Genomic DNA, 27,561 nt, shown 5'->3' with positions numbered 1-27,561 from the left:
ATGTCTATGTGCCACGCTTTTCATGTGCACCTCCTGCTTAAGCATTTGCACCCAGGATAGTGTGTGCAAAAAACAAACAAAAAAGGTCTTTCCTAAAAAATATGAACGTGTCTAAGAGAGATTGTTTTGAAATCGTGCTCAGGCTCCCAGTAAGTTTTTTATTTCGGGGAGAATTCAAGCTCTCGCTTGAGAGAGAAATTCCTCTCCGCTTCTTCCCATCAGGCGAGCCCCCCCTCCCCTGCGCCGGGCTCTCCTTTGTTCGGGGCCGGGCTGCGGGGCGGAGAGGCGGGACCCGGTGCGCGCCCGGCGGGGCCGGGCCAGGGCGGGCGGAGCCGCCCCCGCGCCGCGCCGCGCCCGCTCGGCCCCTCGCTTACCGTCGGGCCGGGCGGCATGAGGCGGGGGCTGCCGGTGCTGGCCCTGGCCGGGCTGCTGCTGCTGGGGCGGCCGCCGGCGGCCCGGGGGGCGGCCTGCGAGCCGGTGCGCATCCCGCTGTGCAAGCCGCTGCCCTGGAACATGACCAAGATGCCGAACCACCTGCACCACAGCACGCAGGCCAACGCCGTGCTGGCCATGGAGCAGTTCGAGGGGCTGCTGGGCACCAACTGCAGCCCCGACCTGCTGTTCTTCCTGTGCGCCATGTACGCGCCCATCTGCACCATCGACTTCCAGCACGAGCCTATCAAGCCCTGCAAGTCCGTCTGCGAGCGCGCCCGCGCCGGCTGCGAGCCCGTCCTGGTCCGCTACAGCCACGCCTGGCCCGACAGTCTGGCCTGCGACGAGCTGCCCGTCTACGACCGCGGGGTCTGCATCTCCCCCGAGGCCATCGTCACCGCCGAGGGCGCGGGTGAGTGCGGGGACCGGCACCGGCGCGGGGACAATGGGCGGCGGGCGGGCGGGGAGGGCAGCCCGGGAGCCCTGCCTCCCCTCCGACTGCTCTCTCGGGTTCTCTCTGCTCTGCCCTCCGCTCTTTCGCTGTCTTCTCTCTGCCTTTCGCAGCCGCCTCGCTGCTGGAAAAGTTTTGCTGTTGGGCACAGAGTGTGTGTGACAAGTGACAGCCCCGCCACCGAGTGTGGGAGCTGCAGCCCTCGTTCCACACGAACGGGAAACGTTTCCATACCGCTCTTCTACCGGGGATCCATTGGCAGCGCTTGCTGGCAGAGAATGAAGAGCCACCCAAGTGAGGGGCAGCCCCCCGGCTGCCGGCTCCCCCTCTGCCCCCTACTCCTCTCCAGCCACTCCCTCCCATAGCAGGTTGCTCCCATCCCACACAAGGCCACCACTCCACAGATTTTGGGAAAAATCAGTGCCCAGAGAAGCCCCAGGCAGGAGCTGGGAGGCTGGGGTCTCTTCAGCCACTTCTATGCCAGTGGTGGCACATGCACAGTTGGAGGGGAGAAAACATGCTCATCTCAGTGGTTAGCACCGAAGGTACAGGTTCCTCAGCAGGTCCCTGGGCTCTGGAACTACAGCCAGGTGAGGAGTGCAGCAAAGTGCAGCCTTCCCTTGTGTTTTGTTCCCAACATCCCTGAAGACAGCCAAACGCTGCATCCTGCGCCCGAGCCCTGGTGCTCTGTGACCACTGTGGCCTCAGAGGGGCTGCTGGAGCTGCTCAGCTTTATCTCTGCATCCTGTTTCACCAGCTGAGCTCACTGTGCTGGGTGTCTGGCTGCCCTCCAGCACTGCTGTCTGAGGCAGGAGCATCTCTGCACAGTCAGGTGAGGACTGCTGACTGCTCAGACCATGTACAAAGCTGCTGTGCCTCAGGGATCCTGCTCTTGTCACAGCTGCCTTTGGGCTGGAGGAGTTGGCAGGACACCCCTCCAACGTGGTGAGCTGAGCACCACAGAGATAGTGAATACAAGGGGCTATTGAACAGGAAATTAAAGCAAGCTGGTGGGTGGTTATCACGGGTCAGCTCTGACCTTTTACCAAATGACTACAGTTCCTGTGTGTTTTCAGGAAAGCATTTGCTGCTGGTGGAACCAGGCTACCATTTTCTTTGGTGCAAAGTTTCAGTGCTGGTTGCTCTGCCAGACCTCTCCATCAGAGGACTTGGAGAGCAGTACTAGGGTGGGAGAGCAGACCAGAGGGGTCAGAGCAGAGCAGCACCCATGCACCCCAGGAGCTTGTTGTGCTGCTACCTGTCTCCTTCAGTGCCCACAGCTGCAGTGCTGGGTTTTGGGAGCTCACTGACAGGCAGTGGATCTCGCCTCTCTGTCCTCCCCCAGCAGTGGCCTGGGAATGAAAGGGGAATTTTTCATGCTGTGCTCAGCACAGTATTTTACTGTGCTTCTGTCCCACTACTAAATGCTTTATGTATCCCACTGCCAGTAATGCCAAACGCTGTAATTCCTGTTTTCTTCTCCTAACAAAATATCACGCTTCAGTTTCCTGACCGTGCTCCCCAGCTCAGCCTTCCCAGGTAAGCTGCTCTCTCTGTCTCCATTTATTTTCAGGCCAGACAAACCCTAATCCATCTCTGACTCTATTCTCTTACCCTCTGTGCCTCCTGAAACCTCCATACCCTCATATCTCCAGTCATTACTGCTATTTCTAACTTCCAGCTGCTTCCCTCTTGCCTTTTCCTACGTTTTTTCCAGCCCATGAATGTAACCACCTATTTTTGCCATCAGCTGCTGCTCTCTGAGCTCTGCAGTCCTGCTTGGGGTAGTTTTGGGGAGAGATGTGGTTTTGAACACCAAGCACCTTTCTCTGCAGCATTGAGGTGCTTTCAAAACCACCTTAAAAATGGCTCTAGCATGAGCAAGGTTTGGCAGGTCTGCAGCGATTTGAAAGCAATCACTTCAAATCTGGAGGGAGGAAGCTTGGCTGAAATCGCCCCCGAGTTACCTATTTCTGAGGACCTCAGCAGTACAATAACCTCTTTGAGGGATTCCAGGGCCAGATCCATGAAAACTCTCTTTCAGTGAATGAGAACCTGATGACATTCTCATTTCTGGGCTGAATATTTTGAACTGATGCATTATGCACCAGACTGAAAGAATCCTTCTTGAGGGAATAAAACTGTTCTTTTAGAAAGCAGAGGGAAGGATTCCTGTTCTAGGAAGAGGTAAGGTGAGCACTTTCAAATCCAATTCTCCAAATAAAGGATTGCAGCTCAGTAGAAGATGCAAATAACCAACTGCCTGATGAGTAGTGTGCAGAATCCCTGCTCTTATTTGCTTTAATTTATCTCCTAAGCATTCTAGCCCCTTCTGCTGTCTGTAAACTACACCTAATAGAGTGGGCAGAAATATAATCCATTGTTTTTTGGCTTTCTGTTGTAGAAGAGGCTTTTTGTATTCTTCAGAACTGAAATCTTGTTTTTGCTTTTATTCTTTTGCTACCTGTAAGAGGGTTCTACTGTTTCCTTTCCTCTCGAGGTTTCTGCATGTTTCTGCATTATTTTTGCATTATTGTTCTAATGTTCACCACATTTATCTTGTCCCTTCTATGAGGGAGCCTTAAGGATGATGTAGTCAGTGTTTGTCCTTGTCAGAGTGGGGACTGGGTTCACAAGCCCAATTTCCATCTATTATATTCCCAGTAGCTTGTGACTGTTGCCAAGTATGGAGGAACTGTGGTTGGTAAAATCTGTGATAAATCTCTGTAAGAAGTTCACTTTCAGCTGTTGAGGCACAGTCTACCACAGACATCTTCTAGGACCTCTCTCCATTTGAGTCCAGGTGTGAGGAAGATCCAGACACTTCCTGTCACAGCACCAAGAGGCAGCTTTGTCTGTGATGGAGAAAACTGACAGCAGTGCCGTGTTTTGGGCTCTGTTAGAGGAATAGCTGTGCACACCCCCTGGGCTTGTGCTGGTCTCTAAAATCTGAGTGGGAGTGCTGATTGGGAGGTCTTAAGTTCCTCAAGTTACAGAGACTGACTTAAAACATGTGGGAAGTGTGTGTTTCTTGATTTTTCATTCTTTTTGGCAAATATTCGGGTTTCTTTACAACCAGAAAGCAGAGGGATGCTGCAGGGAGGGTGTGGGTGTTCTGGAGGTGAGTGTGATGCTGAATAATTTGGCTTTTTGTGGAGGATCCAACAAATCATCATCCAGGATGGAGGATGAAAGAGCATCGTGACAATACATTTAACACCCTGAATGTAGATTAGTGCATGCTAATGTCTGAAGTCTCCTATGGCATTTATCCCACATCCCTGTCCTTTTTGGAGGTGCAAGGTATTTCTGTGTGCAGACATCAGTACAAGCTGTGTTACATATCTGGGAGGTCCTGTTCACTTGCTCCATGTATTTCATTCTTCACATGTATTTGCTTATCCTTCCTCCAGTCTATCAGATTTTCTGCTTCCCTCATTCAGGGCTCTGTCAAACTTTCTGAGGTTTCTGAAGCAGCAGGAACTGCTGAGAGAAAAAATTGTCTCAAATCTAGAGTTTCAGAGGCAGGACCTTGTCTTTAGTTTTGCAGGTAATAAGTGGCCAGTGTTGGCATGGGGATGCTGACTAAAAAATACACCTTTGACATTGGCAGTGGCTGCTACTGCCTAGCAGAGTGTTTATGTCTCAAGTGAAATGTTTATTCCTGTTTTGAAGAGGGAACTAGCAACAAAACCAGAGCAGTGTGATGGGTACTGTGCATATTGAAAGTCAGATTTGTCAGGCAGGTTGTCTCACCTCATCTTCCTTAAACAAGAACATAGCTTGAAGGGTGTTGGCCTGTTAATAAGATGTTGGAGAAAAGGGAAGCCACATCACAAGGTATCAACCATGTGTAGTTAATACCCAAACTATCATAAGGTGCATATGGAAAACTTGGATTTATTTTTTTTAAACCACCATCTCTTAAGCATTAAGGAAAATTATAGATTATTCACACAATGGATACCTATTTTCTTAAAAAATCATATGTGAACCCATGATTTCTCCATGTTGCCCAAGTCCTCCATGTCTGTCTGGATGAGTTCATAGTAAACCCAGTATGTTTATTTGGCATTGCAGGCTTAAAAGACAAGTGAACAAACCATTTCTCATGCTTGTTTCTTATGTAATCATAACTTAATTTCCAAAGCAATGGTTTCCAAGCTCCAGATCAAATTTGTTCTGACTCTTTGCCTAGCTCTACTTAGAGCAGTTGGTGTGCATGACAGTGCTGGGGGAGTGTTACACTCTGTGCTGAGGACAAGCAGTCATGCCCAGGTTATAGTTTATGAAGTTGGGATTTGTTTAGGTCTTTACCTGAAACTTGGGAGCAGCCTCATTTCTCAGTTAAATAACAAAATTATTACAAGCTTCAAGCCTGAAACAGGGCAGGAGAAGTAAATAAGAGAATTTAAATCTCAGTAATGAAGATACCACCAATGGTGTTAGGCTCAGTACAGTTCAGCTGCCTTTGTAGGCTGAGTCCCCTGGATTTTACAGTCTAAGCATTTAGTCAAGACCTGGGCCATTAAATGTCATCAAAACCTGGTGGGATTTGTTGAATAAAATGTTATGTGGAATAAAATGTTATGTGGAACAGCCATGTTGCTGGCTGCTCTACAACTTGGAGTTTGAGTTCTTTGTATTAAATGTTAACTAGAATAAATTTTCTTATCACTTGGCTTTCCATGCATGTTTCTGCAACCAAATTAGCAAAGATCCTCTCTGTATTAATAACTGAAGTGAATGACAGTGAATTCATGCATTGTGGAAGGGCTTCTTAATTAATAGGGCTCACAGATATCTAAATCTGAAGAAGGTACCCAAGCAGCAGCCACTGGCTGTGGTTTAGTTCTTTGGAGCACAGTGCCTGTAGTGGCTTCACTGATAGCTGCGCCATATTCTTTAATCATAATGACAATCAGGGTCATGTTATTTTTTGCCTTCCTCTGCCTTTTAACATGTTAATTTATTTAAACAGTGGTATAGGAAAGATGTTTGCTCAAAACTAGGTATTACCAGGTTGTTTCTCCATTCCAAACCTCTCATCTAAATCTGTGGTTGCAGGCATTGTTATTTTGTACATTTACTGTGTAAGTGGCTTTTATTTAGCTCTCCTTGTTGGTGTTTTGTTTTGGTTTTTTTAATATAGAGTCCCTCTGAAAAGAAATTAATTAGGATGGCATATTGGAAAAAACAGTTTGGATTTGTCCCCTGCTCCTAAACAAAATTTAATAGGGAACTTTTGGATTGAACCTCTGGATAGTATTCCCCTCTTTGGCAATCCAGCTAACCATCACTGACAGGTATTTATTTCACAAAGATTGCTTTGCACAGACAGAACTTGGCAGAGGGTTTGCCTGTGAAGAGAAGTGGAACAATAGGAAGACAGGTGTTTGGGGGATTTTAAATAGCTTTTTACCCCTCCCTCTGTCTGTGTTGCAGCTGAAGGTCTCAGCTTGGTGGAGAGACGCCTCTGTCCGTGAGGCTGCTGGGGACAGGGGCTGGGTGGGTGCTCACACACACCTGAGACCTGACCAGTAGCTGGTAGCAGGCCTGGCCTGGACCCTCTTCCAATCTCCTGTCTGGTGGGTAAGCAGGGACCAGACTGTAAGAGTTTAACTGGGAAAAGGGTCAGAGAAATGAGAAGGGTTTCCAGAGAGGTGTCACTGAGTGGCAGAGGTCCCCAGTCCCCTCCATAAGCCCATGCTCCTGTCCATCTGTAGAAATCAGTCATCCCTGAATAAGCATGAGTGCATTGGAAAGGATAAGCACCAAGGCAGGGTCAACATTTGCCTAGCCCGAGCCCTCCCAAGTGCAGACATGAACTGTAAACTGTTGTTTGGGTACCTGTTCACCCCTGCTCTGCTGCCTTTGTGCAGGCACACAGACAGGAGGCACTTCCACTCCTGGCTGCTCTGCACACAGTGTCTGAACTCCTCTGGCTGCACACACAGCTAATTCATTGAGAATTCCTGGTTTGGGGTGGGACAGGTGACCTGGCAGTGCAGAGTTAGCAGATGCCTCAAGGCTGTGGTGTGCTGTATTTTGGTTAAAAATAAGTTGTGTACCTAGGAGTGTGTGGGGTCATCTGTAGGGGGATACAATATAAAAAAATAGAGGTAGTATAGAAAATAATCTTACCCCTTAAGGAGTTGCAGCTGAGCCAATTATTAGAGATTGGGAGCAGGCCTGGCTTTAACAGGCCATAGCTGTAGCCAGTAAGAAGAGTGTTATAAAAGAGTGGGTTGGTTGGTTGAGGGGAGCTGCAGTCACTTGGCTACTGTGAGGATAAGGAAGAGTCAGTGCTTAGAGGAGCTGCCTACAAGAAACATCAAGGAGGTACCAAACTCTAGCAATATGGAACCTTTGCAATATAATGACAATAGAACCTTTGTAGTATAATAAGAACAAATGGTGACCCTGATGTGATTCAGGAAAAAGGACTTAATACCAAACTATATGACCCCGCAGTGATTTGGAAAAAGGACTTAAGTATCAACCAACTTGATCCCTTGGTGATTTAGGAAAGAAGACTTAAACATTAACCAATGTAGTCCCATGGTGATCTGGGTAGAGAACTGAAAGAGGAAGGAGAGAAATTACTAAAGCAACTGTTTCTGAATGAAATATATGAATGTGTCATAATGTTAATTTATTTGAACGTGTCCTTCTAGAAATGCTGCAACTCCGTAATTAAAAGAAAAAGGGGGAATTTTAGGGGGATACAATATAAGAAAATAGAGGTAGTATAGGAAGTAATCTTAGCCCTTAAGGAGTTGCAGCTCAGCCAATTTTTAGAGATTGGGAACAGGCCTGACTTTAACAGGCCACAGCTGTAGCCAGTAAGATGAAGAGTGTTATAAAAGAGTGGGTTGGTTGGTTGAGGGAACTGGAATCAGTTGGCTGCTGTGAGGACAAGGAAGAGTCAGTGCGTAGAGGAGCTGCCTATGAGAAACATCAAGGAGGTACCAAACTCTAGCAATATGGAAGCTTTGCAATACAATGACAATAGAACTCTTGCAATATAATAACAACAGACATCTGGTAGAGGAGCTCAAACATGCACACAAGCATGGAGCTATGCTGCCCATAGCGAGTGCTCACTGGTTCTCCTTGTGTTGGTGTGAGCTCCAAGGACAGTTCCTCAGCCAATACCCATGGGCATTGTACTCCACATGGGCTAGGGAAGGCTGTGAACCCTTTACTGGGCTCTGGTTTGTTTTGAGGTGTAATTTCAATGTGGTTTGGACTAGGTTTGCCCAAGCACCGCAAAGTCATGTCTGCTTGGATCCATCCTTGGTTTAGGTAGAGATAGTGCACTTCAGGGCTTTTTCCTTCTGTGGATGGGAGATGGTAAGCATTTAATGTGATACTTCTCTTGTCTTCTCAGTAATGAAGATTTTTTTCTGTTCCTAGTAACAATTTTGATGGAATGGAGAATGTGCTTTGAAGCTATGAACAAACTGTCCCTGAAATACCTATTCTGGTAGGAATTTTGGCATGCTGGGCCACCTGAAAAACCAGAGGAGTTGGCTTGGTCATATGCAGATAGCCTTTGAGAAAACCTGAGAAGGTGGCCAAGGCAGCTGAGTGAGAGGGGCAGTGAATCCTGAGAGCTTTCTCTGCAGGGGCAGTGAATCCTGAGAGCTTTCTCTGCAGGGGTTTTGGGGGCCCAGAGTGGGGAAACATCTGAGGCCAGCCCTACGTACACGGAGAGGCCTGTATGGCCGCCTCTCTGTGGCTGGAGGTTCTGCAGATGTTTTATCTGTACTTGGAACATGTGGGGGGATTCTCAGACCATAGACCTCTCTCTATGCTTTTACCAGATCTGAAGGAATTGTAGACTTAAAGCTACAGCTTGGCTGAATGAACAAGACGACAGGTAATTGACCCAGGAGGGAAGAATGAAAAAATGTGTTTGTCCTTTTGTTTACATTTGCAAGAGGGAAACCATTTCAGTTCCTCTTCCATCACATGCTCGAATACCAGAGTGCATTTGATGCAATATAAAATGCGTTCTTAATGCATTGAGAATAACTCAGGTGAATAATCAAAATCAAACATGTAAGAAACAACCAGCTTGGACAGCTTGACTTGTTACAAGGCAGTATGGTGAAGATTCAGAGGTTCTGTGGAAGTACCTCATTGCAAAGGTCAAATTGGCTCCATAAAAATGTTGGTTTTTTTCTCTATAAACAAAGATCCTGTGGTAGTTTGGAACTTTCTTTGCAAGAAAATGGATCTGATGTTTTATTAGCAACAGGATATTGAATATAAAAGAGCATCTATTGAATCTTCCTTTGCTGTTTTCTATACTCTTTGCTCTTTATGTTGGTTAGAATAATTATTCCTGCAGTCTCAAATTTTTTTAAAGTTAATTATTATGTGAGGGAATTAGTGGTTTTTCAGCTTTATTCTTGCCCTGACTCTGATTTAGCTGCATTCTCATTTATAAATGAAGTTTCATGTTGCTTTGAGTAGTATAAGTATTCATTAAGTGGAGATTTAATTTCTTTTTTTTTTTTTAAGAAGGATGGCAAAATTAGAAGGTTAGCTAAGTCATATTATTTTTCTTGTAAACAGGTATTACAGAATTTGTGATTATATAAATATATAAATATATAAAATAAATATAAACACACACACACGGCCTTTATAGTTGAATCCACACATCTAAAGCCATCATGAGTACTGAGTATCAGGAGTGTCCTGGGCTGTCTTACAGCCAAAACCTTACAGCTCAGGCTGCAAGAGAGGAGCTTTTGTTAGATTTGTTCTACATTGCAAAGGCAGCAGGATTGCCTCCATGACTATGTAAGAATCTAAGAAAAGTTGATTGTAGGATACCAGATTCCAGAATTGGAAGAGCAGCATAAATGAATAAGTGTGTAAATAATAAGTGTGTAAAATTACAGAAGGGTTTTTTCTTTGAAAGCTCATTTGTTTTCCCATTTTATGTTCCATTCTAATAAAGTGTCCTGCCTCTCTCCCAATTCTTGCTCCTCTTGCATTTATTTTGTCCTTAGCTTATTGAAGGTTATATGCATTAACATACTTGTTTTTCATGATTAAATATATGTATAAACCCATTAAATGGTGTGATTTAATAAATAGGTTTGAAATGATGCATTTTACTAATCTGGGACACAGTCCATTTATGAACGTGTCTGAAAGCAGTTCTTTGGGCAGAGTGCCTGTTTAAACTTCTGTTCCTTATCTGTCCTTCAGAGTAATCAGTGTGTTTTTAAACTGAGGGGAAGGTCTGAAACATTTATTTTGGCATTTGCTTCGACAGTGTGATTATGGTTGGTTGATTTGATTTCCTCAGTAACCAAAAAAATCCCCCAAAGTAATTTCTCCTTCATCATCTAATTAAATGCAAACACTACACGTGTTTTCTGTAGGTGACCAAAATTCATGGCATAAATGTCAACCCTTGTCTGAAACCTGCCAGCCTGTAGCAATGGAAATGGGATATTTAGTCTGCTTCAGCATTTAACATGATAGGCTGGATTCAGGTGAAATGTGGGTAAGACATTGTGTCAGCTTTACTGGAGTGACCTCTAGAATATTGCCAACTGTTTATTAGTGAAGTTATTAAGTTTCCACGTACTAAATATTAGAGAAAGAGAAAACATTGTAATGTATGTGGGGTAAAATAATCCAATATTAAAAATACTAACTTTTTTTTACATATTTTGCAAATCCAGATTTCCCTATGGATTCTAATAACGGCAACTGTAGAGGTGCTGGCATTGGTAAGTACATTTTTATAAAACTGTATAATAAGTAATAAAACTGTATAATAATTTTTATAGAATTGTATAATAAGTTGTAGACTTTCAAATCTTTTAAATATTTAATTAAGAGGGGTGCTAAGTGATAAATACTTAAATACTTAGTGTTGACTGAGAATACTGTAGATTTTGCCTTTGCATTCCATGGGCAGGTGGGATTTGGTCAGCCTCAAAAGGTCCATCAAAGCAGGAGGGCTGTGCTGATCTTATTTGAAGTTTTATCTTGAACAGAAAGAGTAATCATTAAATTGATTTTTCCCTGGGAAAAGCCAGTGAAGATAATGGTTCATTTTGACCTTAAAGTTTTCAATTTAAATTCAGTACTCTTTGTAGATAATGGCAATGCTCCCGTTAGCCTGAGGAGGTTGAGGGTGGCACCTTCTGAGGCTGGTTTTATTCCAGCAAGTCTCCTGTAGCTTTTTATTGCTGTTTTGGTTTTGCTAGAACAGAATAAAACTGAATAAAACCCCTTGGGCATTATCACTACTTGCCAATGCAAAGAAGCAAAGCCCAGGATGGTGGCTAATAATTGTAGGAATGTGAATCTTTTGCTCAAGCAAGCCAATGACTGTACATTTCCTTGAATTTTATTATGATTCCATCCAAACTTCTCCTCTTAGGTCTTTGTCAAGAAATTGATACTTGGAAGCCCTAGCATTGACCTGCATGTCTTTCCTTCTGCAGAGGTGCTGATGAGCTACAGTGTGCACTGATGTTCAGTTTACCAACATAAACACCTAAAAGGTGTTGAACCTAACATTAAGTACCTGTAGAGATCATTTCAGCATTAAGCTCTGTGGCCAAATTGCAAAAATATATTAGTAATGCCCAGTTTATATAATACAGTTTAAAATTTTAGTCAGTAAGTCCCAATGTGAAAGCAGCTATATTTGTGCAAAATGTTCTTTAAATCACAGTGCATACCCTCTAGAAAGCCCAGTTAAATAACCTCATAAAAGCAAGCCCCTGAACAGGCTTTGCTTTAAATTATCTTGAGCATGGTACCATATCTGGAGGACTTGCTAAAGATATTTGTTACTAATGTTAGTATCTTCATAGCTTGAGGCCACTTTCAGTTGTGTGTCATTGAGAAAATAGGAGTTTCATGCACAAAGAGCATACAAGTTTCACTCTGAGCATGAAAGCAAAGCTGTATGCTCTCACTGTCACCTTAAATCAAAACTATGAGGCATATCTTTATTGCTGCCTGTCCATAGGCATGTAATTCCAGTGAGTGACCCTGCAGTGGAAGAGGAAAATTTCAGTCATATTGCTCCTGTTGTGATGCTTTTCAATGGCTGAAAGCAAAACCAGATCTAAAAAAATCCCATCTACAAAATAGGGTAAGGATGCACAGAAAAATTGCTGATGCAATATCTGCTTTTACTGTACATACCTGATTTCTGGTTCAATGTGCTACATCTGTCTGAACTTACAAACACAGTTGGACCACCTAAAAGGCCATGTCTCAAAATGGCTTTATTTATGTGTTCAGTAAAGTAAATTTGTAGTTTTGGCATTGTAAATAGAGACTTTTTGTTTGTTTGTTTTGCAAGTAGCAAATTGATGCATTTTTTTTTAAATCCCATTCTCAGCTTTGTGCTTTCTGCATCTTACTGCTTGTGCTGCTGTGCATGGTCACAGGGAGCAGTACTCATGGCTTATCCCTATTTGAGACACCTTTTTTCCCTGTCAGTGTCTGCTGGCAAAACCTTCCCTCTGAGTCTGCATGGGGGTTTTTTGGGAGACCTTTTTTACCTCTGTAGGCAGTGAAGTCCATTGTTTTCTGCTTCATCACATGCTCCTCAAGTCTCTTAGAAAATTTTCTAGAGTGTTTATTTCTTATCATTTCTTTATCTGGGAGGTGTTTGCCAGGTTTGAGTGCCTGCACAGGTCAGGATTACAGCCAGGTTTTCCATCATACATATATTTAAGATGATACAGATGTTTCTTGGTAGCAATCCATGGGGGGAAAACCATTCTCTCCATGTCTTTTGGCATTTACAGAGTGAAGTTTTCAAAGACAGAGACTTGGAGCAGTTTTTAGTCCTATATTTACTTGAAAAGAAGATTAATGGCTAGCTGTGATCTCAGCCAAAGCCAGTGGGAGCCTCTGCTGCCTGTCTGTGTGTTTGGGACATGCCATTGTTGTGGTCTCAGAGCTCTTCTGCTAATCCTGGCAGCTTCTGAGGAGGCTGTCAGGTAGGATGGGATTTTCCCTCAGCATCAGGTGATGCAGTTTATTTTTATAGCCACCTTTTGTGGGTGTTTCCACTCTCTGGGGGAAGGTCAACATTTGCCTTCCTTGGAAAATCACTGTACCAGGAGCTGGGAGAGAGGAATTGGTTCTGGCTCTACCTTTGTAACTGACCTTGGCAAATGACTTTTATGTTAGTTTGTGTATCTCTAAATAGTGATTAGAAATAATGCAGCATTTTGTACAGTTCTTTTAAATGTAAATTTAAAAAGCATGAGGGTGACTTGGAGGTTCTTCAACAAGTCCATGGGCATGTCAATAATTTAGAAATAGAACTAGACTAACAAAATATATTCCACAATTAATAAAATAAGCCAATACTGCCTGAAAACTGAAGGAAATGTGAGGCTGTGTTCTTGTCTTGCAATTTAGTCTATTTTATTTTACCTGAGTCACGGTGCAAAGTTCTGTAGGGCAGGAGAACATTCCAGTGTGCTGCTTGTTGGGCTTGAGTGCTGAGGTGCCTGTGTGAGTGTGGGTCACAGCAGCACATCTTTTATTCTCTGCTCCAAGGCAGCTGTCATTTGGCCTACACTATCCATGAGCTCACAAAGGCAGAAGGGAAGCCAAAAATCACTTCCCTTCACTGCTTTTGTTATTTCAACACAAACACATAGAAAAGTTAAAGTCTGTAGGGCTCTATATATAGATTCCCGAGGATGTGTTTGAAAGCAGAGGAAATAATATACTTTTCTTTTGAAATGTTTTCCTCTTTCCTGTATTTTTTTTGTATTTTCAACTACAAAAATTCTTCCAATGGAAAATAATGATTCCATCGATTTTATTTTTTTTTTAATATGCAGGGATCTTATATAATCAAATAAAAGTTCTTTTTCAGACTCTTCATGTTAGATTTAACTAAATCACTAGCTTATATGCATTGATACTTAGAATGATGGTGCATAGAAATAAGCTGCCTTAAATCTACTTCCATTTGTGCCAAATCAAATGTCAAAATAGATGCACATGTAATACTGGGATCTGCTGTTTGAAATTACTCCAGCAAACCACACTTAGACACTATGGTATAAAATAAAAAGTAAATATTTGCAGTAAAACAACCAGCCCTGAAATACCAGTGGTGTTAATGAACACCACTGTGGCTCTGGAGTTCAGCATTAGCATTCCCTGGGCACTAGTGAAAATGTTTTTACCTCTCTTAGAGTTCCCAGCTGTCTGGCATCTGCCTCTTTGGAAATGCTGCTCTGACAGTGCTCATTTGTGTTGTTTTTTTTTGAAGGCTGTCCTTCTGGCCACAAGGGCTAAGAATTTCTCTATTTTCATTAAACTTGGGCTTCTGGGTCATAATAAAATAATGGAAAATTCACACCATTCCTCATGGTGGATTGGATGGACCTGTCAGCAACCTGATCCAGTTGAAGATGTCCCTGCTTATTTGCAAGGGGGTTGGACTAGGTGGCCTTTGAAGGTCCCTGCCAATGCCAAATATTCTATGAATGCTTGCTGGCCAGAATATCCCAGGTTACTCAACTGAGCTGAGAATATTCAAAAAAATGTTCAGTCATGCACTCCCACAGTATCTGCTTTCTGTGTCTCTGTTATGGTCTGTATGATAAATGGAACAGAAAGGAGGACATTCCTTAAGTCTAGCATAGAAGAGAGAGCAGCATTGCAAGGATGGAATTACAGCACCTGCAAGCTCAGGACTGAGCCTTGAATTGGCTTAAAATGATCATTTTGTCACTCCAGACTCCAAGTCTGTATGTCTTTGTTGTTCTGCTGTGGTTTGGGTTTGTTTCTTTTTTAAATTTCAGTATGTCAGGTTTTTCTCCTAAAAATCATTTAAGGGCTCATGGACAGTTCCTCATCTCCCAGCAGAACAGGCCAGGAATGCCCTGTGGTTTTTAGTGTTTCACTGTAATAAGCAAGTCAGTTCAGTGAAATCTTTGTTAGGTGTTTTTGGATTTAACCCTTTTCTGACTTAGAGATGGGGTAACTGAGAGGTGTTTTAAAAACTTTTCAGTCTCATGAGAAGGGTGAGACAGTACAGGTGTTACAATTCACATCATCATCATCAATCAAATTACTTTTGTGTTAGTTTCTGTATCTCTAAATAGTGATTAGGAATACTGCAGAATTTTGTACAGGTCTTTTAAATGTAAATTTAAAAAGCATGAGGGTGACTAGGGTGTTCTTCAGTAAGAACATGGGCATGTCAGTAATTTAGAAATAGAACTAGACAAATAAAATACATTCTAAAATTCATAAAATAAGCCAATACTGCCTTAAAACTGAAGGAAATGTGAGGCTGTGTTCTTGTCTTGCAATTTAGTCTATTTTATTTTACCTGGGACTAATCAGAAGCCAACTATTTCCTAATTACAATACACTGTAAGTGTTTCTTGGCTTAACAAGATTTAACAGATCAAATTAAACCAGGTGATAGATCATAGTTGGATGACTTATTTAAAAGATCAAGTTTTACACCTTAGCTAAAAACTTTACAAAATAAATTTATATGCATTAATTATTATAATAATAATAAGAATAGTACCTTGTGTACTTCAGTGTATGCAGCGGTCAATGAGCAAAACAATCAAATTTATTTATTGGATTTATTTTCTATGAATCCAGTTCCCACACTGTGTGAGCTCCAGGTTTTGGGAATATTGACACTGAATAATGTTTTTTTCTTTCTAAACAAAGCTTTTTGTTTCTGTAGAGCGCTGCAAGTGCAAGCCTGTGAAAGCTACCCAGAAGACCTACCTACGTAACAACTACAACTATGGTGAGAGCAGCTGCACTGCCAGCTCCCAGCTCTTTCTTCTAAGGCTGCAGGAAGGGGCAACTTCTCATTTAAAAAGTCTAAAAAGTTCACTGTTACTGCTGGTAACCCAGTATTGCTTATTGCAGGAGGAAGGTGTAGCCTGAACTGTTTCCAAATTAGAAGGATGGGGAGGGGGTTAGCTTGATATGTTAGTACAAGGGTATCTTTGTTGTTTCAGTTTTAGTGCAGGCATTTGGGGTTTGGGTACTTGTCTGGTGTGAACAGTGATGCAACAAAAATGGCATTGTGGGGTGCTGTGCCTGAGCTGCCTCTGTGATTTCCAGTACCCTCAGCTTTTGCAGAAAGGCATGCTTGTAGCAACATTCATGCCCACTAGCTCTCCATGAGATCTGAGAGGTTCTTTTCCTTTTGGTGTGTCAAAGGCAGCAATAAGCATCTTGCCAGCTGTGTTATGCTGTCAGTAACACCTGTAAAAGTGCACATGTCCTGCTCTTCAAGCATATCACAGCTCCAGGCTCATGTTTGCCTTCGTACTGCTTGTTTGAAGCAAATTAGGCCAGAGAAGCCACTGAACATTGGGCCCTTCCTTATTGCAAAAAACAGGCCTAGTTAAGCCATTATCAGTTACGAACTTAATGTATCAGTTGTATCAGTTACAAACTTAAAGTTAAAACTCTATTAGTTTTAAACCATAACAAACATAATGCAACCAACCACCATACACCACAGTGTGAGCACATCATGGTTATAGAACTTCTTTTTCTACCCCTAATTCAGCTGAGTCACTTTCCCACAGTCCTCTTCTACTTAGCCAAAGTGGCAGGCCTGAGCCATGATTTTACAAGGGTAACAAGGCCTTATTTTATAAAGCTTTATCAATATGCAACACTTCCTTTTTTCCCATTAATCAGGTGAAGAGCCTTAGGTTCAGCCAGCTTTAAGGCTTTATTTAAATGGCAGAGATTGTATGATGTTTATTAGGATTGCACATTTATAAAGGCAGAGTGGGACAATCTTCTTTTAAAAATTGTTTGCTGTTAAAAGCTAAAAAATTACAACTGTATTCAAACACTTTCTTGGTCAATAGTCAGTTGTATGTTGTTTTGGTGAATTTGTTTAAAAAAAAATTAGAGTTACTATTTTCTAGTCAGAAACTGCATGTGGCAGAGTCATTGGGCATGTTCCTGTCCATTTTCTCAAGCTTTTGAAATTAAATGGGTTTTAAAAGGCATTTGAAATATCTCCAAACTAAAATAATATTTTATTTTGAGATCTTAAAGGGTTTTGAAAAAGGGAATCACTCAGGGTAAGTTGTGCATACTAGGTGCACAAGTTGGTGTTTGCTGGCAGCTGTATTTAATGTGCCTGCAATACATGCTGGTTAATGGCTGTTGTGGGGAGGAGATGTGTAAGTCCATGGTTTTGTTTCTTCTCTATTACCTTTTTCATGCAGGAGACATTTGGAATTTGGGCTATCTCCCATTTATAGTGTGGAAAGGGACTCTTTGAATGGTGTGGCATTCTCTAGAGCACGACCTCTGGGTTGGCTTTGCATTTGTATGTGGTATCAGTTCACTGGTCCCCCTGAGAGAATGAAAAGCTTTGCCTCTGAAAGGCAACCTTTCCTCCTGTGCAACTTGAGGCAAAAAGAGAGGCCAAGAGAGGAAACAATTAGAGAGGTCATTGAGTCAAGATCAGGAGCATTTGAAGTTCAGAAAGAGCAGAGCAGATTAGTTCTGGGTCACTGGAGAGAATAGAAAAGGTAAGGGCCTGTCATCCAGCAGAAGTGGTGATATGAGGAGTTTTAATGCACATTCCCTTTTTGTGTAAGGTTCAGAGTGATAAAGTTTGCTTATCTGTACTGCAGGTAGTCAGAGAGGGAACAGTCCCAGCTCAGGGAAGAGGGAGAGCATACAAGAAATAGATTTAATATATTTAACATGGGAAGGGTGAGGAAGGAAGGAAGTCAGAGCCCAGCTTAAACAGGACATGAATCCAACTGGTACCTAAGTCCTGCTCCTGACCATTATTAAGGGGCACACTGAGCTACCTGGACCTCCTTGGTGGAGGGTGAAGTAGTGAAGAGATGGAGGCAGAGACCTTGCAGGAGTTCAGCTAAACTTCTGATGAGGGACCATGCAAAAGACTAATGCCAGAGGTCACCAAGAACAGCTTGGGAGCGGCCTGCTTGATCTGCTGCTTCTAACCATGCTCTTTGTGGCTTTCCCAGTCATCCGGGCTAAGGTGAAGGAGGTGAAGACTAAATGCCACGATGTCACTGCAGTAGTGGAAGTCAAGGAGATCCTGAAATCTTCCCTGGTGAACATTCCAAAGGACACAGTAAACCTCCACACCAATTCTGGCTGCCTGTGTCCACCCCTCAGTGCCAATGAGGAATACATCATTATGGGCTACGAGGATGAGGAGCGCTCCAGGTATCTCCTCCTGTGCTGTCCTTGACTGTTCTCCTGCCTTAAAGCTGAAAGTCAGAGCCAAAAGGAAGGAAAACTTGGTGTCTGTAGGTCTCCTTCATGGTATTCAGGGAGGGCAAGGCTCCCTGCAGGCAGAGAGCTCTTAGTTTTGTGTGTGCTGGGTTGTATAGGTTCTTGATGGAGTTGTCTCTGTTGTGTAGGTTACTCTTGGTGGAAGGCTCCATAGCTGAGAAGTGGAAGGAACGTCTTGGTAAAAAAATAAAGGTAAGAAAATACCTCACCAGAAATCAAATGTTGTGGGTGCCCTAAAACATCTACCTGTCTTTTCAAAATAAGGGAAGAAAATTCGTGTGCTGCCTCCAGTTAATCAATATCATGTATGAAAAGCTAACTTGGTGTTTTATTTGCTTTATTACTTAGAACTGCATGCTGAGTAAATTAAAGGGATACATTGAATTACCCTGAAATATCCCATTGTAACAGCAGTCAAAAGCTCTGTCTCAAAAAAGCAAATAGTAGGGGACTTATAACTTTGTAGGCAAGCTGTGCATTCCACAACACATACCTGCTTAGTTGGGGTTGTGATAGGAATTTAAAAAAAACAAACAGACCAGGGGGCTTTACAAATGTTTTTCAGACTAAGTCATGGGCAGGGACACCTGGCTGCTCCAAGCCCCATGCAACCTGGCCTTGAGCACTTCCAGGGATGGGGCAGCCACAGCTTCTCTGGGAAACCTATGCTAGGCCTCACCATCCTCAGAGCCAAGAATTTCTTCCCTATATTTTATATAATCTAATCTGATTTAATCTAATTTCTGTCACTTTAAAGCCATTACCCCTTGTCCTGTCATTACATGCTCTTGTAGAAAGTCCTTCTCCATCTCTCCTGTAGCCCCTTTAGGTATTGGAAGGTCCTCTAAGGTCTCCCTGAACCCTTCTCCAGGCTGAGCAACCCCAGCTCTTTATATGAAAATATATTCTGTTTTTTTCTTACTTAAATGTTTTCTAATGTTTTCCAGGTTCTGAAAGGATTAGCTTTTTATGTTTTGATGCACTGCAAAGTATCAGTGTTTTTGACATTGTCAGGAGTGTCACTTTACCCTGAATATTCCTATTTTGACACAATTTCTCAGCCATTCATTTGCCATATTGCTTGTGCCTATGCAAACCAGTCTTCTCTTCCACTCAGCACTTTCTTCATCAGTGTGAGGGTCACTGGCAGGAAAATACTGTAGTGTTTATAAAAGCAGGATTTTCTATGCCTATTTCTCACATCAGTGGAGATTACAGGAGTGAACGATACAGGGATCTTATTTCAAGTTGTTGTTTGATTTGGCAGAACCCTGGGAAATCCAGTGCCACAGACAAAAGATCATTTTGCTGCCATGGGCTGACTTCTGCTCAGTTTCAGCTCTTGGGTGATAACATTATTTGTTGGAATTTTTTTGGGCAACACACTTTCTCACTTCCTTCCTTATTATCTGTAACCTGCTGCCTCTGCCCTCACACCCAGCCTGGGGGTGTTGAGGACCCTGCCACATCACCACCCACTTCTCATCATCATTTTCTTTCCAAGAGCATCAACAGTTGTAAAAACTATATTCATTATGTTGTTTTTGTTTTGTTTTTGTTTTTTGTTTGTTTGGGTGTTTTTGCTTTTGTGGGTTTTTTTTGTTGTTTTTTCTACTGTGATACCTATGGCTTGCAAAAATAAAAATAAATAAAAATAATTTTTTTGGATTAGCAAAAACCCCTTAACTGTTTTCTCCTCCTGCTTCCCACAAAAACCGCATGAGTGGCTTCATTTAAATTTTATTATTTTCAAGGTGAGTCTCCCTTGTGCCGAAGCCTTGGATCAGACCCTTCATTCCCAGAGGCTGCAGGAAAGCCAGGAAACAGTTTCCCTGTTAAAATGGGAACTTGTAAATGTTTAACATTTAAATGGGGGCTTTTCCCAGTAAGCTCTCATTTCACCCTTGAGCCCAGCACAGGGTAACATGGTGGACACAGCAATAGCAGCTTTTGCTGCTGTGTGTGAGCACATTTTCTGTGTGAAACATGTGAACAGGTGGATCAGTAGCCTCTCTGGTAATTTCTGTAGTGTTGCTCTAGGACACAAAATAAAACAACACCGACACTGGAATCTCTAAGGTAACAAGAAGGGCAGTTTAATTCTGACTCCAGCATTTATAGATTTCCAAAAGTGACAGTGGATTGGAGGATGACAGTGCCACTTCTCCAATGACACTGGACAAACCAACAGTCCATCACATGTCTCCTCCTCCAGAAAACAATGTAAAACAATCATTATTTCCAGAAAAGCGTGTGAGAAAGTTCATTACAAACATGTAAACATCAGAAGCTTTAGAAGAACAGGGCGACCCTGTAGCCTCTCGGGTAATTTCTGTGCGCTCTCGGGTAATTTCTGTGCGCTCTCAGGTAATCCCTGTGCCTCTCTGGTTATTTCTGTGCCTCTCTGGTAATCCCTGTGCCTCTCTGGTAATTGCTGTGCGTTTCCCCGCAGCGCTGGGATCAGAAGCTGCGGCAGGCGGGGAAGGGGCGGGCCGAGCCCGGCCCCAGCGCGGCGGCCCCGAAGCCCAGCAGTGGCCGGCAGGCTCGCAGCTGGGTGTGACACCCACCGAGGGATGCTGACATGCACGGGACTGTCTGCCGAGGCTTCCTGTTGGAGCAGCAAAGGAGAAATTGCACTATTGCACGTTATATTCTATTGTTTACTACAAAGTCATGTTCTAGCTTTTGTTAGGTTTTATTCTCCCTCTTTGTTCTCCACCTTTTTCTTTTTGGATATGTGCAAGTTCTGGAAGTGTGTTATTTTTTTTTTTTCTGTTGCTAAGAACTGTAGAAAACTGCCCTTATGAGATGAAGAAAAACAATGTTCAATTTACCTTTTTATCTCCTAAATCTTCTCTGGGAGAAAATTCTGATGCTAGCAGGAATGAAATCTGGCAAAGACCATTGCTTAAAGTCATGGCTTACACTGGCTTTCCCTGTTCACTCTTTCTTGGTCACTGTTTGCTGAAACTTCCTCTCTTTTGGGTAGGTTGTTATCTGGGTTAAAGTGTATCATTTTTATTCTGAAATATACTTCTGAATGACATAATGATTTTTTTTCTAAGAGAACTGTTTGAATCAGTACAGCTTTATTAAGTTTTCTTACAGTTAAACCACTTGCATAAGGCAGACTCTAAATAGTTCCCTGTGCATGTACACAGGGAACCTGGGTTTTCCAGTGCTTTGGACCTTAAAGGAAATATTATCTAGTTCTGTAACCATAATTTATAACTAAATTTATGCTTCTTCTCTTATAATGGCAGTTTTTTCCCCTTTTCTCAGCTGACTTCTAGGAGTAGACAGACTCACCAGGCCTGCTTCTCAGTACAGGTCTGCAGTTTAGCCTTTTGATTTTGTGGTGTTATTCTTAAATCCGTGCCTACATAAACAAGTGTTCAATGCTCAGTAACATATGTCCAATAAAAGAATTGTAGTTGCCAACCACAGACCCTACCTGACTTCTGAACCAACATCATATTGCTAATACTACCCTTGAAAATATAAAACCCAAAAAAACCTTTAATTTTTGTGCTTTAATAGAATTCTTTGCAGATGGTGCCAACATATTGGAAATTATCTTTGTTTTTCTAGTCTCTCATGCTTAAAAGTAATCTAAAAGGAGTACATCAAAGAACAATCTTCTTTGGCATAGTCTGCAGAGGGGAACCAGCTCTACTTAAAAAGAGCAAATGACTGTTGTGTTCTAGCTGTCAGTACTGTCTTTAGTACACTAGGGCTGCCTTTCATAAGAAAATAGTGTTGGGTTGCTGGGTGGTTTGAAAATATGATGATCCTAAATAGGACAGAAGTATTTGGGAATACTGTAAAAGTATTTGGGAATACTGTAATAGTGCTGTTTCAGGATTTCAGTTAATAACCAGCAGTCTTGGGACAGGTTTTCCATTGGGCTAGATACCAAGAAAGTTGAAAAAGAACAACATCCTGCAACACTTAAGTTTTTATTAATTATTAAAGGGATAATTTAGGGGAATGATGAGTTCTGAAAGGTGGCAGAAGGATATGAATCCCCTAGGTATTAAATCCTCAGTATTTTCTCAGAACTATGCAGATCACAGAGTCGTTTAGGTTGGAAGAGGCCTCCAGGATCAAGTCCAAGCTTTGATTCATCTCCACCATGTGACCTAGACCAGAGCACTAAGTGCCATGGCCATTCTTTTTTTGAAGACCTCCAGGGATGGTGACTTTAACAAGCATTTCTACAGAGTAGGTAAATAACAGAACCAATTGTTAAGTTGTGAATAGCCTGCTAAATAATGTTAAAAACCTCATTATTTACCCCAAAGCACCCACTGAAGTCCCGTAGATGAGTGCTGGAATCCCAGGGTCAGCAGTCACCACTCATCACTTTATGTTCTGCTATGAAAAGAGCTGTGAAATCATAAAACCCTGTTAAAGGTGTAGAAAATCCCCAGAGAGCTGGGAGTTTACCCTTTGCTAGCCACCACTTTTGAAGGTGGCCTGTCCCATGCCATTTCTCTGTGATTAACAGCCACCTTTATTTCATCCACTTGCCATTTAGTACTGACATTAGTTGCATTAAAAATTGCCAGAGCAGAGCACAGTGCTGCACTTGAAAACCTCCATAAGAGAAAAATGAGCAGCATTTGTAACTGTCACGCATGTCATGATGTTGCAGTGAAAATATTTCCCTAACTGGAAGCCACCAGATTGGTATTTTTCCAGAGGAATTAAGCATTTTTCATTAGCACATGAAAAATGAGGGTGGCATGATGGGCTCCTTGGAAGAGGCAAGAGGCATTTTTCACAATCCCTTAATTAACTGAGGAGCCTTTTACAAACTCTGGCACTGCTTTTACCCCATCACAGTGATTTCAGTGACTGAACCTCTGCAGCACCCCCCAGACTCACTTGTGCTGAGTGTACAAATGATCAATCCAGAGACCAATGAGACACAGGTGGCACAATATCAATATTTTATAATATTGATATTTCAATATCAATTATTTCAAAAGCTTTGAGCAGTATCTCTCACATGTGTTTTGTGGCCTGGAGTACACTGAAATGCTCTGTTGCTCTAAAGCTGCACTTACTGCTTTACCACATCTTTGAGGGCTTTGTGACAAGCTAGACTACTCCACTGGTGTTTTAAAGTGACTTTGTTTTAATTATGGTCTTAGTCATTTGACATAGTTGTACATTATTTTCTTGTTTCTTCCCCGGTAATCCTCTTCTGCCCTTTTTATGCCCATTTTTGATGTGATCCTACATTAAACTGTCAAAAATGCACTACATAGCACATTCTTCTGTAGAAGCACACAGCCCTCAGCACAGTCTTTTCAGAGATATCCACTTGGGATGTGACTTTGCTTCAATTTGTAATGGTTTTTGTTCCTCCAGTTTTATTAACTTATGTAAACACAAAGTCAGGATTGGTTTGTGCAGTCATGTTGCTCAGCTGCAAAGGAAGTGGAGTTTGGACTGCAGTGTTTGCCTGATGGAGGAGCCTCCAGGATCCATCACACAGGTACAACAAGGGAGGGAAAAACCCCAAAGCAGAGAGATTTCAGAACTTTGCAGTTTCTGCAGGGCCGCATGCCTGGCTGAGCTGTGGGTCCAGCTCTGGCCCTGCTCCCAGTGCCCTCCCAGTGGCCACTTTACCCCAGTGTGGTGAGCTGCTCCAGGCTCTCCTCCCTCCTGATTCCCAGTTTCTCCTACATCCTGCACCCAGGCTCTCCTCCACCCTAACCCCTGGGGGTTCCTCCCTCCTGCTCCCAGCCCTCTGGCCCGTGGGGAGAGTGGGAAGACACTTCTCCACAACACCTGGGCACAGCACAAGGTGGCAGAGCCCTGAGTGCAGCCCCACACCAGGCACACATCAGCTCCTGCTGCATCCAAGGCACTGCAGGACTTTCAAAAAGGATGCTGAGTTACAAGAATAAAAATTACTTAAGCAGCAACATAGCTGTTCCCATTTGGAAACATCACTGTGATGCATTTTGGAGATTGTAGCTTGGTGCTTCCATTCTCATCCACACCATTGCCTGGTTCCTGTGTTTTCCAGGCATGCTTCAGCTCTGCCTGTGGTGGTCACAGTAAGTACAGCAAGGTGAGCACCATCACTCAATCAGCAAATCCTGTGAAGCATATTGTCAATCCTATTTAATTCTTGGGCTTTGGATTTTTTTAAGCACTCAGTGAATATCACTTAATGTGAGAAGGAAACTTTGCTGCACAAAAAGCCAGGAAATCCAAACTTCTGAGTTAATCATGTTGACTACTGTCCTCCTGTCCTCACTCTCAAAGCCTTTGGAAGAGAGCAAAGTTTGTTATTTTACATCTTGCCTAATTAGGCCTGTGTTTGAGATTCCCTGTGTCAGGAAAATTAATCCATGATGTCAGAGGTTTAAGTCCTAAAAGGAGACAGAGGAGTCCTGTAAGGACAAAGGGAGAGGCCGTGGGGTATTTCCCAAGGGGTCTCTTGAATTGCTGGAGGATGCAGCCTCCTCCTTATCCCAACTTCCTGGCCACATTTCCCTCTCTCTTTCCCCATTGGCTGAGGTACTTGAGAGGTACAGGCTTCCCAAATCACCTAATACAGACCTGCATTTCTTTGTATCTCTGTTCTTTTTCTCTAAGTCCAGGAATTTAGCATAGCCTTGAGTGACAGTCTGAGTCAATTAGTGGAATTCCTCTGGAATTTATGGTCCCTCCCATTGCTTCTTTTACCTATCAGTGTCTGCCTTTATCTACCAACAGGCCCATAGCTTGTTTGTAAAGACACATCCCTGTCATTCCTTCCACCTGAACATGCCATGCAATTTAGAACCAGAGACTGCGGTGTGAAAATGTGGTGCTTTTTTCATCTTCCCTAATTTGGGTGGAGCTTTGCCTTATATTCCCAAACCCTGCACTCAAACTGGGTCAGTCTATGCTAACAGGCAGTGTTTTATTCAATTAATTTCTAAAAGTCCTGCTTCCCATCCAGCATCTACTTCATTCCTCTCTTAGAGTAAGATACTCCTACTTCATCTTTCAATCCCCATAGCTAAAGCCAGAGAAAAAATAATGCTGTGTTAAAAAAAGGGCAAGGTGTGCAGTCTGGGAGCAAACCCACCTCTGTCCCTGCAGAGAGAACAGCAGCTGGCCTGAAGTGTCACCAGGGACAAGAAGCAGCTGTTTCTCATATCCTGTGCTGCTCAGAGCAATGCTGGTAAGTGATTCTGCAGTCTGTGCAGGGCTCTGCCCTCCCTGGAGCCCAGCTCTGTCACTTGTCTCAGGAAAAAAATACCTTGAATTGCTTTAGAGCCCTGGCTGCACTGAGGCTTCTATTGTGGGCTCTGATGGAGTGTCCCTTTTAAATGGATTTCCATGTGCTGGAAGGAAGGCTGATTTCACTCTGTTTCCCAAGATCTTATTGAACACTATTGAGACAGTATATAGCTTTTACTCTTGCCTTTTCACCTGCAGTGAAACTATTTGAGGGTCATGGTCAGTCTGTTACTTTTGTAAAAAAAATTGTAGCTGTGAAAAAAGTGCTCTGAAGTCATTCAGATTATTTCCTTATTTCATTTCAGAACTGGTTTGTTTGGAGGCAGCACTATAGAAAGAGGGCAAACAGAACAGCATGTGATAGGCAGCTTGTTACTGGTGTACAATGTGGTTATTTTACTGGGTGATGCACATAATGCACATACCTACACATGCACATGTGACCAAGTATCATGGGATGTATAGGAGGGTTGATTAAAACCATGCCTTTCCCATATCTGGGTTAGATTAGTCCAGGGAGAAAATATGCAGCTTAAAATCTCTGTGAATAATTATCCTGACAAGTCGCTTCTCTGGTGCAGCTCAGCAGATGAGGAGGCAGGAGGAATAAACACCAAAGTTGCTTATTCACCAGAAAAGTCCTTAATTTCTGGCAGAGGGGTCACTCATGCCTTTAATAAATCTGCTCTGGACATGTTAGCAGTAGCATGAAAATAACAGAGCTTGATTTCAGCCTGGGAATTATCATTTTGGAGTATATTTCCTGCCACTGAAGCCAATAATTATCAGAGTCTATAGGGTGAGGACAAGTTGCACATGTAGAGAAGAGCACAGAGAAAAGAGCCAGTGAGAAGAGCACAGTTCAGTCCATCAGGACTAAACTGGCATCAGGGTTTTCTTTTTTGTGATAGTCCAGTTGCCCTTTCTTTAGGGTAAACATTCAGATGCATTTCTGAATGGTTGCTGTGCCACAGCATTAGGGAGGGAGACACCAAAACACAGCATGGCCAGAAAACTGGTTCAGTGTCACTGACAGAACCACTAGCACAGGGATCAGCTGTAAAAGTGCTTGGGCTTGAGCCTCTTAGTCAAAATGTTCTTTTTGTCTGTGTTCTGTGGGAAGAGAAGGGGGAAAGCACAGCTTTTTTCCCTGTAGGGTTATTGAGTGAGATGTATTTGGCTGCCCCTGTGACTTGCCACACTGGGAATTGCAGTTCCCCATCCTGAGCTCTGGGTTATTTAGTGCCTGGTTCTTCCCTTGCTTTTCCTCTGGAAAGCATCTGCCTGTGTTCCAAACCTGGAGCTGCCTCACCCAAGGTTTCCTGGACATTTGCTACTCCTCCATTTTTTAGGAGAAATGTGTGTAGATGCAGAATTAGCTGAAGCCACCTTAGGAGCAAGCAGCAGCTGTTTTGGTGGGCAGCTTCTCTCTGGTTACAAAGTAGGGCAGATGAGGACAGGAAATCCTGAGGCTGCACTACTCCCTCAGTAATTTTTTTTTTTTTTTTTTATACAAATGAGCCTAAGTTATGCTGTGAAACCCATGGCAAAGACTCCACATCAGCCCTGACTGAGCCCACTGCTGCAGTCCAGGTTGGGGATGGCAAACCAGGTCACTGCTTCCTTCACAGAGCAGCTTAAATGCCTACACAGAGCCCAGATAAGCTTTGTCATGCAGGAGAGATTACAGGCTCTGAATTAAACCTCCTCTGGCCTGTAGGGTGCTCTGGGCCAGCCAAAATGCCCCTCACCTACCTCAGGGCTTGGGAGGTTTGACAAGTGATAATGAAGGGAGATGAGGGAGGAATAGAAAAGGAGTTTCAGGACGAGAGCAGCAGAAGGAAATGACTTGTGACCCTGCTCTTGTGCCCCTTTGCCAGGCAGTGCACTGTGAAAATGCTGAATATATATATATATATAAAATATATCTGAAAATACAGCTATGTTACTGTAGGACTACAGGCAGCATCAGACTGCCACAGGTGACTAGGGGAGCTGAATGCATGTGTCATCAGCAGATCTAATATTAGGACTTGCTGAATTTTGAGTGCCGAACATTGCAAATCTGACCTTCCCATGCAGTTATCTAGGGTTTGAAATAGGTCAGAAGATTTTCA

The 27,561-nt window shown here is 43.0% G+C and overlaps 1 protein-coding gene across 1 annotated transcript; it reads left to right on the top strand.

Moving 5' to 3' along the window:
- Nucleotides 1–313: 313 nt before the first annotated feature.
- On the top strand, nucleotides 314–21,635 carry FRZB (frizzled related protein). The gene is made up of 6 exons (XM_071434400.1): nucleotides 314–844; nucleotides 10,597–10,644; nucleotides 15,624–15,689; nucleotides 17,920–18,124; nucleotides 18,322–18,385; nucleotides 20,646–21,635. Exons 1-6 carry the CDS (start codon nucleotides 391–393, stop codon nucleotides 20,751–20,753), a joined length of 945 nt encoding a protein of 314 aa, XP_071290501.1. The 5' UTR covers nucleotides 314–390; the 3' UTR covers nucleotides 20,754–21,635.
- The last annotated feature ends 5,926 nt before the right edge of the window (nucleotides 21,636–27,561 follow it).

The sequence above is a fragment of the Agelaius tricolor genome, unplaced genomic scaffold (genome assembly GCF_023055355.1).
Source record: "Agelaius tricolor isolate 1412-34295 unplaced genomic scaffold, bAgeTri1.0.p SCAF_10, whole genome shotgun sequence".
NCBI classification, from domain to species: Eukaryota; Metazoa; Chordata; class Aves; order Passeriformes; family Icteridae; genus Agelaius; species Agelaius tricolor.
Note: the sequence above shows the minus strand (reverse complement) of the source record. Positions and strands in the feature narration are given on the sequence as shown.

Bases quoted from the DNA above. Each gene is read 5' to 3' on its own strand.
- FRZB (XM_071434400.1), top strand. From the start codon at position 391: ATGAGGCGGGGGCTGCCGGTGCTGGCCCTGGCCGGGCTGCTGCTGCTG. The intron at 845-10,596 runs GTGAGTGCGGGG...TTGCAAATCCAG, and splicing joins CGTCACCGCCGAGGGCGCGG to ATTTCCCTATGGATTCTAAT. The intron at 18,125-18,321 runs GTATCTCCTCCT...TCTGTTGTGTAG, and splicing joins GAGGATGAGGAGCGCTCCAG to GTTACTCTTGGTGGAAGGCT.